General features: G+C 53.5%; 1 protein-coding gene across 1 annotated transcript in view; it reads right to left on the bottom strand.

Annotated features, from left to right (window-relative positions):
• Positions 1-11,007, bottom strand: part of ANKS1A (ankyrin repeat and sterile alpha motif domain containing 1A) — a gene marked incomplete at its 5' end in the record, with an annotated part of 101,616 nt that overhangs the window by 77,873 nt on the left and 12,736 nt on the right. Inside the window, 5 exons of the mRNA XM_015560837.1 lie at positions 21-141; positions 5,017-5,109; positions 8,736-8,932; positions 10,679-10,780; positions 10,887-10,988. Of these exons, the coding sequence (XP_015416323.1) occupies positions 21-141; positions 5,017-5,109; positions 8,736-8,932; positions 10,679-10,780; positions 10,887-10,988 (615 nt within the window). The remainder of the gene's footprint in view (positions 1-20; positions 142-5,016; positions 5,110-8,735; positions 8,933-10,678; positions 10,781-10,886; positions 10,989-11,007) is intronic.

The following is an 11,007-nucleotide window of genomic DNA, read 5'->3' as shown; positions in this document are numbered from 1 at the left end:
GGGGGGGTGGGTGTTTGTACCTTTTGTTTTTCCGTCCACTGCTGGCAGCTTCTTTGTTTCCGCCTTTAACAGCAGCTCATACGGATGCTCCTCCTCCTCCCTGGCTGTGCTCTCCTGAACCCGGGCTCGCATGGCCAAGACCTAAGAGAAAAAACACCCAGACTTTTCATGCCAGTGACTACAGCCCCAGCAGGTTATGCTGAACAAATCTGAGATTACTGGTTCCTTTTTCACCTGAGAGGAGGGGGAAGGGGGAAAGCGGGGGAGAAGGTCAAGGATTCAAGCGTCCCATGGGTCACCACTGCTTCTGTGGATATGCACCAGGACCTCACTTGGCAATGGCCTTTGATTAAAACACTCCCCTTTCCTTACCACACTTTATCTTTCAAAAAACCATAAATAAAACCCAAGATGGCCCTCCCCCGTTTCCACTGTGATCTGCACAATCTCTTCTCGTGGCTACTTCCCAGGGGAGCATGAAAGCCTTCTTTCTCCAGATCTCTGCGAACAGGCACAGGACCACCTGAGGCTGGAGTCCTCCCGCCTCGCAGGAACTGACATTCACAGGGACGAAGTGCTCTGTGAGTCCTCTATTTCTGTAGCCTTTCTTCCCAGGCCCTCAAAGCCAGCTTCCACTGCATTTATGATAACTAGAGGCTCGGTGCACAAAATTCATGCACGGATAGGTTCCCTAGGCCTGGCCAATTGGGGCCTTCTGGCTGCCAGCCAGGGCCTTCCTTCGTCCCGTGATGCCCCCTGGTGGCCAGCACACGTCATAGCGAGTGGTCGAACGCGCGGTCTCCCGGTCAAACTCCAGGTCGAACTCCTGAGGGGACACTTTGCATATTAGCCTTTTATATATAGAGAAGACATTTTAAATGAATTCCAGCCATCTTTGTTCTGAAAACAGTCGAGTGGTGAGGCAGTAGTGGTTCAGTAGAGGAAAGGCAGCTCTGTCAACTGAGAGAGCCCCAGTCCAGGCAGCCACGGGTCTGACGCAGGAACTGGACCACAGCTGCTCCTGCACTGCCGACTGGCTCCCGCAGCCGAGGGCCAGGGGCCACAGCTGTGGGGCCAGAGCAGCGAAGCTCTGGATTAGTGCTCCAACCGCCCAAGGGAGAGGAGTAGACCCTGGCTTCAGAGGGTAATTCTGGCTCATCTGTCCTAAGAACCCAACAGTTTCACAGGCACATTATGAATGATCGATCGTGTACTAGCTCTCAGGAGAGCAAACCACAGCACAGTCTCCTGTTGGGCAGCCTCTCTAGCACAAGCGCACACTGTGAACGAGGGGAAGGGGGCTCCCCGTCCACCGGACAAATGGTGGTTCCTCACGAGTGAGGTTCTGACCGCACAGAGCCCTCCTGCACTGCCATGCGGCACAGCTCACCGCACCGACGTGGGTGTGTGATTCGTCTCGGTTTTGCTTCCCAGAGGCACAGCTCTCCGGGTTCCACCTAAGGAGACGGCAAGGATCCCGCAGCCTCAGAGAAATGAGCTGGCCCCTGGATGGTAGCAAGGCCGCCCCTCGCCCCTTGAGAGCCTGACCAGAGCCCCTGGCCAAGGCTGTGGGAGGCACAGCAGGAGCCTCCTTACCAAAGCCACCTGGAAGCCAGAAGCTATTTCATCACAAGAGCCATTTGCCTGTTACTTATTCCTCTGCTTCTTCCCAGGAACACAATTAGGGGAACAAAGAGGGGCCATTAAGCAGTTCATTCAAGGTCAACTTAATACCACAGGCTGCGCAGACAGGAACCTGGTCCGGAGGTGTACACCCGGGCTCACCCCCGCAGGGCGGCAGGGGCTGGACGCTGACTCTAGGTGTCCTGTAGGGCGAGGGCTCTCACGCACCCCGGCCTGCCCCTGAGAAGGACCCGCCCCGGTCGTCACAGCTAGAGAGCAGGTGCTTGTTCACTCTGCAGATGCCGAAATCCAGTCCCCAGAGAGGTCTAGGGACTTGCCGGGGTTCCACAGAGAGCTCCCAGCAGAGCCGGGCCCTAAGACCCACCCCTGACTCTGGACCACGCTGGCCCCCCTTTCCCGGGAGGTCTGATGTCGCCGTCCAGTTTGGAACGCGTCCCCCTCAGGTGTCTGAGAGCCCCCACTCATACCAGACAACTAGCAGGGTGAGAGTTTTGCTTCGTCCTGGCCCCTGCCAGCTCCGGGACTGACATCTCACAAGAAAGCAATAAACTGCTTCCCGGCGCCCACTCGGGAAGCCCTGTGTCCCGGTGAGTATGGCATAAACTGACTTCCACCTGAAAGGATCTGCTCTTCACTAAATTACTACTTAATCTTCTCCCCCTTCTTCCAGGGCTGGCAATAAATCAAAGCCAGAAACGACACGACCGCACCCGTTCTCCGCTCTGCAGAAAGCACCAGTCCTGCTGGGGAGAAATGCTGGTACCACCACACTGGCCATGGGACAGCCAGCTGGGCTGCGGGCAGCTTTCTGGGAAGAGACACCACAGCAGCTGCCACTTCCATGACGCTCAGCACATCTGAGCCCAGAGACGTGCACGGTCAGCCCGGTGCAGCTGGCAGCCCCCCTGGTGGGCAGACACATCAATGTGGTGTGCACACGCACAGGTGCATGTGTTTAAAGGACCAGCGCTCTGACGAGCTCTCCCGGGGCCAGGTATGCTCAGCGTCCCTTAAAGGCTCCCGTGGGTCACCTGACATTGACAAGCCAGGACACAGACACTGGGGAAGACTGCTGGCCAACAACAAAAGTCTAAACTTGGATGAAGTCACTGCCTCCTAGGACAGTGGTTGGCAAACTGCGGCTCGCGAGCCACATGCGGCTCTTTGGCCCCTTGAGTGTGGCCACGAAGTTTCAATCCCACTGTACCTGCGCGCCTGCACGTGGTATTTTGTGGAAGAGCCACACTCAAGGGGCCGCAGTTTGCCGACCACTGTCCTAGGAGATGAAGTTTAGGTAGTAAAAATTTGAGTATAGAAATGGCCCTGGCTGGTTTGGCTCAGTGGATAATGTGTCAGCCTGCAGACCAAAGGGTCCTGGGTTCGATTCCAGTCAAGGGCATGTACCTCGGTTGCAGGCTCCTCCCTGGCCTGGGCCTTGATCGGGTGCACCCAGGAGGCAACTAATGGATATGCTACTCTCACACCAATATTTCTCTGTCTTTCCCTCTCACTTCCACTCTAATATATTTTTATTGATTTCAGAGAGGAAGGGAGAGGGAGAGAGAGCTAGAAACATCAATGATGAGAATCATTGATTGGCTGCCTCCTGCACGCCCCACACTGAGGATCGAACCCGCAATCCGGGCATGTGCCTTGACCAGGAATCGAACCATGACCTCCTGGCTCATAGGTCAACACTCAACCACTGAGCCACGCCGGCTGGGCGCTCTGCCACTCTCTCTAAAAATCAATGGAAAAATATCCTCAAGTGAGGATTAAAGAAAAAAAGATTTAATAAATAAATAAATAACAGTGAAGACTAAAGAGTAAAACAAAAAAAAGCCCACTTTTGGAGAAGACTATCCATTCTGATTACAGCCAACAGGACCTGCCTTAATCACTAAAAGGCCAGTGACCCAGATGCACCACCTCTATATTCACACACTTGCCCAGGCCGGGCCCTCACGGCCTTCCGAAACGGACTCTGGTGGCCCAACTGACCCAGTGCTCCAGGCTACCCTGAGCAAGTCCTAGGAGACATATGGCCGGAGTCTCCCATCCGGAGTCAGCGTGGAGGTTTCTCCCCACCTCTCGGCACTGCATTAGCGCCAAGTGTCTGCTCTAGAAAGTCTGGAGAATAGAAAGTCCTGATTATCGGACACTTTAAGAGCCTCGCCCTTATCCTTGCGCCTTAGGAATTTCAATTCGAGTCCTTGTTACAGAGCCCCACCCCCAGCCGAATATGCTCCAGGTCACCAGGCGTCTCCCTGTAGAGAGGGGGCAAGGAGGCAAACCTCTACAGAACAGCACGCAGGCTTTCTGCACGTCCTCATGTCTGCTCCAGGGCATGATCACCCCAGAGACCCCTTAGTTGAACATGCTAATTAGCATTTTGTAATTAAGGGATAGAAAGAAACAAGGACAGAATTTGTACGCAGCATAGCAATCATCTCCTATCTCCAACACTGACTCACATTCCTAAAAGGGTTTCCTTGCATTTATACGTTTCGTTAAACTAAAGCCATCTTTCTGGTTCTATACACTCATATTAAACAAAAGAACCCATTTTTCTGGATGGTCCATGGCAATACTGTGAAAAAAATTAACTCCTACTTTTAGGGATAAAGGAATGAGACCTGACTAGTTTATATTAGCTAAAATTTAAAATAAAGAAAGCCAGGGCTTTGAATGAGCTACAAAATAAACTACTGATATTATGTAATATTTTAAATAAATACTCAATAAACATTCTCTAAATGGTAGGAAGAGCTACAAAATAAACTACTGATATTATGTAATCTTTTAAATAAATACTCGATAAACATTCTCTAAATGGTAGGAAGAGTTAAAGGAACATTTTGAAGGTGAAAGATAAAGGAAAATACGATCTTCTTCATAAACCTAAGTGAGCAGATTCTCACATTCTGCCACATTCTGCACAAAGGGCCTGGAGCAGGCTTTTCACATGAAATGAAGAGAAAAAAATGCAAAAACAGAAGTAAGCCATTTGGGACAAACCATCAAAACCTACTCATGTGACACAGTCCAGGGAGCAGCGAGCAGGGGCACTCTAGATTTTATGTCAAAAGACAGCACTGCAAAAGGCGCAAAAGCCAAAGTGCGATCGGTCAGCCCATCGGAGCCAGGAGACAATGTGCTGCTCCGCGCTGGCCGGAGCAGCGGCTGGCCGCTAGGGGGCGCCATTAAAGTTCTTTGCTTAGTACTTCAGAGTTTGAAAGGGCGTGTTCCACATTACTGATATACACAATTCAGGTCTGCTAACCCAAAGAGGCGATAAGAAACGAGAAAGCACAGTCATTAAGCACACACGGATGCACTTTCCAACAAATCGAACACACCCTGACCCTGTACCTCAGAAGCCGGCAGGGGAAAAAGCTTCCTGTCCGTGGGGTCTTCCTCCTCCTCGTCTGGCGGGGGCTTTGCTGGAGGCGGTGGCCGTTCCCTCTGCAGACAAGAAAAGAAGTCGTTCGCCGTCTCTTTTTTTAACTATCTAACTTTTTGGTCTATTCTTAGCTTAGCCCTTGGAAATGAAAATGACTTTGGTCAAGCACTTCCCTGTGAGACCAAAGTCAAGGTCTAGAACCTGTACAGAAAGGCTCTGCACACAAACACACGTCAGTTCTCACGCTCTTTGCTTTCTGATGTTTATACGGAGATTATAAACACCTCTTTCCTATCCTGACCACAGTGAGAAATATCAGCATTAAATCACAGACCTGCCTGGTCGGAACACGTCCGCCATGAGGCTGAGGCGTGAAACTCGAGGAAAACCCGTGCTGCCTCCAGTGAGAGGACGAGTCAGCAAGGCCCAAAACTCAGCTTGTCAAGGAGCTCTGACAACCCACTCGGGTCCATTCCCGCGCACGCTCCCACGCCATCCTATTATGCATCATTAGCGTGTGAAAACCCCACCTCATCTCAGCCCCTTTAAAAAATAGTCTTTCTCAGTTCTCTGCCCTAGAGCGGGGCTGGCAAACCTTTTCTTAAAGGGCCACAGAGTAAATATTCTGGGCTTGGCAGTCAGCTCTGCCGCTGCGGTACAAAGTATTCCATTAAACTTTATTCACCATCAGAGGCAGCTGTCTGTGGCCCTGGCGTGCCAGCCCTGCCCTGGAGCAAGGCACTCGCTGGAGAGGGACCAGCGGGGTCACCGGCAGACAATTTCAGGAACACAGAGCGGTCTTCGGGGAAAGGACACTGAAGAGCAGCTTGCCATTGTCCCCGCGGGACTTTCAACATCCTTTCTGCCCTAAGCTTGCTCATCAGTGTTCCACGGGGAAGGCAGTGGAGCCGGAACGGGAGTTGGCTGGCGGGCGAGTTCCCTGTGCTGCCAGAACGGGAGCACTCAAGTCAGGGCGGAGGGGAGAGCCTGTGGGCCTCGGAGAGACCTGGAGGAAAGATGGCTCTCCCATTTTAGGAGCTGCCAGACATGGTTAGCACCTGGCACCCATGATCTCTCCACTGAAAGGTGCTTCACCACTCGGCACTCCACCTCCACAACTCGGCCCTCCCACGGTCCTGGGACCAGCTGAGGTCCGGTGGCAACAACTTCAACGCAGGTTCACACCTTCAAGCCAAGCTAAGCAGTTCAGATGAGGTTTCCACTAAGTCCCATTCCCCACCCCTTTGCTCCAGAGGTGCCGCCTTGGAAGGAAGAGATAGAAAAAGCAGCAGGCCCACAACCCACACTGTTACCCAACTTGGAACACAGACAGCCGAGGAAAAACACAACGAAACACAACAAAGGCCCCCAAGGCTGTGCCTCCTGAGGGAGACGAGAAAGAGGTGAGCATCAGGGACACCAGGAAAGGGAGGCATGTCCTTTTCCTAACGTCAAAGCGCTGGCCCGGGCCTGGGAGTACGGAGCTGACTCATACACGCCATCCCTGGTGCTTACAAGGCACAGAACAGGCGGGTGGCCACAGTGAGTTACCCAGAGCCAGGGAGGCAGCACATCCACAACATACTCCAGTGAAAATGGCAGGGCACAGCACCCCAAATGCATCTGTTTCTACTTAGAGGGACCCTCGGAGGCTGGGTTCTAGAGGAAGAGGGAACAAAGAGAGTAAATCAGTAGCCAAGCCCCACAGGAACTTGGCTATCCAAAGCTTAAAGCCTCCAGCTCCCTCTACTGGGCATCACCTGTAAGTACCACTGAAAGCAAGCCTGCCTCCACAGGTGGATCTGCTTAATTCCTTTGCTCCTACCAGGGAAAGAAGTGGAAAAGACCAGTTCTGTCCACAGAGCCACCATGCTCCCGGTGCTCGCACAGGCACTGCCTCCACCACCCACACGTTTACCACAGTCCTGGTCACACCCTCGCTGGTGGGCTACAACAAGACTGGCCGGTCTTTCCAAGCTTCACATGGAAAGGCGGCGTCTGTTCCAGGGCAGGGCAAGGAACCTAACTCAAAAGAACACCAAGCAATACCAGGCCACTCCCTGGGCACTCCCCGAAGCCCAAGCATCCCCTAGCAGCATCACCTATAATATCACCTACCAGCACCATCTAGCAGCAGCACCTACAATATCACCTAGCAGCACCATCTAACAGCACCACCTAGCAGCAGCACCTAGCAGCATCCCCTAGCAGCACCACCTACAGTATCACCTAGCAGCATCACCTAGCATTCTGACAAACTAGCAGCATCACCTAGCAGCAGCACCTAGCAGCATCATCTAGAAGTACCACCTAGCAGCAACACCTAGCAGCATCACCTAGCAGCAGCACCTAGAAGCACCACCTAGCAGCAGCACCTCACAGCAGCACCTAGAAGCACCACCTAGCAGCAGCACCTCTCAGCAGCACCTAAAAGTACCACCTAGCAGCATCACCTAGCAACATCCCCTAGCAGCACCACCTAGTAGCATCATGGAGCAGCATGCCCTAGCAGCACCATCTAGCAGCACCACCTAGCAGCATCAGCTAGAAGTACCACCTAGCAGCAGCCCCTAGCAGCACCACCTAGTAGCATCATGGAGCAGCATCCCCTAGCAGCACCATTTAGCATCACCACCTAGCAGCATCACCTAGAAGTACCACCTAGCAGCAGCACCTAGCAGCATCATGTAGCAGCATCCCCTAGCAGCACCATTTAGCAGCAGCACCTAGCAGCATCATGGAGCAGCATCCCCTAGCAGCACCACCTAGTAGCATCATGGAGCAGCATCCCCTAGCAGCACCATCTAGCAGCAGCACCTAGCAGCATCCCCTAGCAGCATCCCCTAGCAGCACCAACTAGCACCCAAAGGCCATCCAAATGGTCATCAGCAGATCCAGACCAAAGGGAAAGCCAGCCTCTGCAACAGGAAGAAACAATACACACAAGGCCATGTGCCTGAGGTGGGATTACACCGGGATCCTGTGAGAGCAAGGGCCAGTTTAGTAAACGCCCAGGGCTCAAAACTTCAGATTACTGTCAGCAATGCAGGAAGGTCAGTGGGACCACTGAGTCTGGCTCAGGCTCACAGTGAAACCCCAGGGAGAAGATGGGGTACGGCGGCTAGAGAACAACGTCCAAGGCCAGAGCAGACGCGGGCACCAGAGAGTAGTGAGACAGGAGGTGGGCCTGAGGGAAAATTCAGGGCTGTCCTCAATGGCTGCAGCGGTTACAACCGGGAAGAACGGAAATGCCTCACACCAGACACATGATGATGTTGGCTGAACCTTGCCACAGCCCTGACACAGAAATCCACCGGGTAACCTCTGAGGTCAAATGAAGGGGGCGTGACTGAGGGTGGACAGGAACTCGCTGCAGCAGGAACTGCTCCCCAGACAGAAAACGGGCTGCATGGCAAGGACCCCAAACACAGAGCAGCATTCAGGCTAAACACACACAAAATGCTTTTAAATGCTCGAGGGCCAAAAAGCAGTAAAAAGATGAAACGGGTTATATTGAAATTGGGAAAACCAAAATGGTGCCTCCACGAGCCCAGTGGTTTAAGCACACTGCGCGGGACGGGGCCGCGGCAGAGCCCAGGAGGCCCCCGAGCGCGCTGGCACGGGGGTACAGCTCTCTCTCCCCCCCAGCACCCCAGCGAGCCCAGCTGCTGAGGCCCCGGCCACGTACAGGCCTCACTCCAGCCGCCTTCACTCCCGCGGCCTCGGCCTCCTTGTTCACGGAGTCCCGGTCAGACGACCGCCCGCTCGCCATGCTGTCCAGCGAGTGGCAGGAGACGGCGTTGTACAGCGCCTCGTAGGGGCCCTCCTCTTCAGCGCTTGTGTCAAAATCGATGATCAGCTCAGTCACTGCTTTCTCCACGTCACCTGAGGGGAGGTCAGAGGGCAGGAGGGTCAACGGAAGAGCAGCCTCACGCTTCCAGGCTCGGCGACAACCCGAAGCCCGCTCAGCGCGGCTGACGAGCGGACCCAGAGCAGGACCGTGAGCCAGGGCTGCTCCACGAGCAGCACAAACAGGCCTCCCTGCTCTACACCCGAGAAGTGGGCACATTTCCCTCCAATTCAATATGGACAACTCTTGATATCGCTGAGGGTATCTCCCAAGATCGCCACAAATTCCCAGGGTAACATAAACCTAAACCAGAAAATGCAGCAAAGTATCACGAAAGAAACGTGAGTAAGCCTTGAAATTCTTCCTAAGCAGCTCCATGTGCTCCAGGAGGAGGCGGCCCCGTCTGAGCTGGCGGCGCCTCGCTGTGAGCCTCCCTCGGGGATAACTCCGAGCCTCGGGGGCCTAGATCCAAATCTGTGACCCACCCTGACAGACCAGGGATCTCTGGGCTGCTTGCAAAGTCAAAACTGTAAGTGTAACCCCGGCTGGTTTGGCTCAGTGGATAGAGCGTCAGCCTGCGGACCGAAGGGTCCCAGGTACGATTCTGGTCAAAGACACGTACCACAGCTGCAGGCTCTGGTCGGGGGTCGTGCAGGAGGCAACCAGTCGATGTGTTTCTCTCACATCAATATTTCTCTCTGTCTTTCCCTCTCCCACTCTCTCTAAAAAATCAATGGAAAAATATCTTTGGGTGAGGAAAAAAAGGGAGGGAGGGAGGGAGGGAGGGAGGAAGAAACTTCATATAATATAAAGAAAACAAAACTGTAAATGTAAAACCTCTGAATGCTAAGAGCTGGGGGAGCTCCTAACCCCCATTACTAGAAGATTAGGAGGTCAGAAAAAAAATGTGACACGACCAGCCAGCATGGCTCAGTGGTTGAGACTTGACCTATGAACCAGGAGGTCGGGGTTCGATTCCCGAACAGGGCATATGCCCGGGTTTTGGTCTTGATCCTCAGTGTGGGGCATGCAGGAGGCAGCCGATCAATGATTCTCCCTCATCATTGATGTTTCTCTCTCTCTCTCTCCCTCTTCTTTCCTCTCTGAAATCAATAAAAATAAAATAAAATAAAAGTTAAAAAGTGTGATGGGAGAAGGGCACGGCCCCGGCAGTGAAGCCAGACTGAGCACCGTCAGCCGCGTCTCTGCTCCTGCAGCCCCTCCGGAGCTGCCTGGCTGTCCTGCTCCCCCAGCCACTCCATTGCCATTTGCGTCTGGGCCAGTGTCGCTCCATGTTTTGTGTTTCTCATGCACCAAGGCGGCCCAATACACCTGAGAAGGGGGATCCTGGCAGGAACGGGGGGCACCCAACCACATTCACTAGCCAGATGACATACTACCCAAATCTGCATGCACGCAGCCACCAACCGCATGCGGCTCCTTACACACTGACCACGTTCAAGGGCCAACTGTGCTCGACACTAGGGAAAGGTTTCACTGAGACCTGACTTCATCTTGAGACTGTCCTGCCTGCTACACATCTCAGATCTCACAGAGCCAACTGTGAGCGCAGAGAATGCAATGAAGCAGGCAGGAAGGGGCTGCTGCCACAGGCCCAGCTGTGTCCAGAACAGCTTCATACAGTCGTGGGAAGGAAAGAACGTGAATGTGCACCTAAGTCCTCCTAACTCCCTGGAATTATCATTTAAACTAAGATTTTCCGTTCTGCTGAAGAACGTCCCACTTCTCAATGGGCGCCCCCCACAGAGGAGCCGCCTTACCCTGAGACTTCTGGGATATGGAGTCCGCATTGGAGATGAGAGGTGGCTGGGGTGTGGGAGTTTTCTCTGCCTCTCTTGCACTTCTTTTTCCAGTCATGTGATCTACATGGAAAGATTAAAAAAAAAAAAGCTGCACCAAATACAAATGCCACGGTCTGGCCAGCGTGTAGCGTGTCCTCGTGTCCCCGGCAGGGAGCTGGACGGATACCTTCAATGAGCGCTGCTATGTGCTGGCTCTTCTGAGAAGGCAGTTCCCGGACCGTGTCCAGGGCGGTCAGTCCTCGGTGATCTTTTATGTTGACATCAATCCCTGGAAAGGCACACCAGGT

Source organism: Myotis davidii, unplaced genomic scaffold (genome assembly GCF_000327345.1).
Source record: "Myotis davidii unplaced genomic scaffold, ASM32734v1 scaffold1036, whole genome shotgun sequence".
Classification (NCBI taxonomy): Eukaryota; Metazoa; Chordata; class Mammalia; order Chiroptera; family Vespertilionidae; genus Myotis; species Myotis davidii.
Note: the sequence above shows the minus strand (reverse complement) of the source record. Positions and strands in the feature narration are given on the sequence as shown.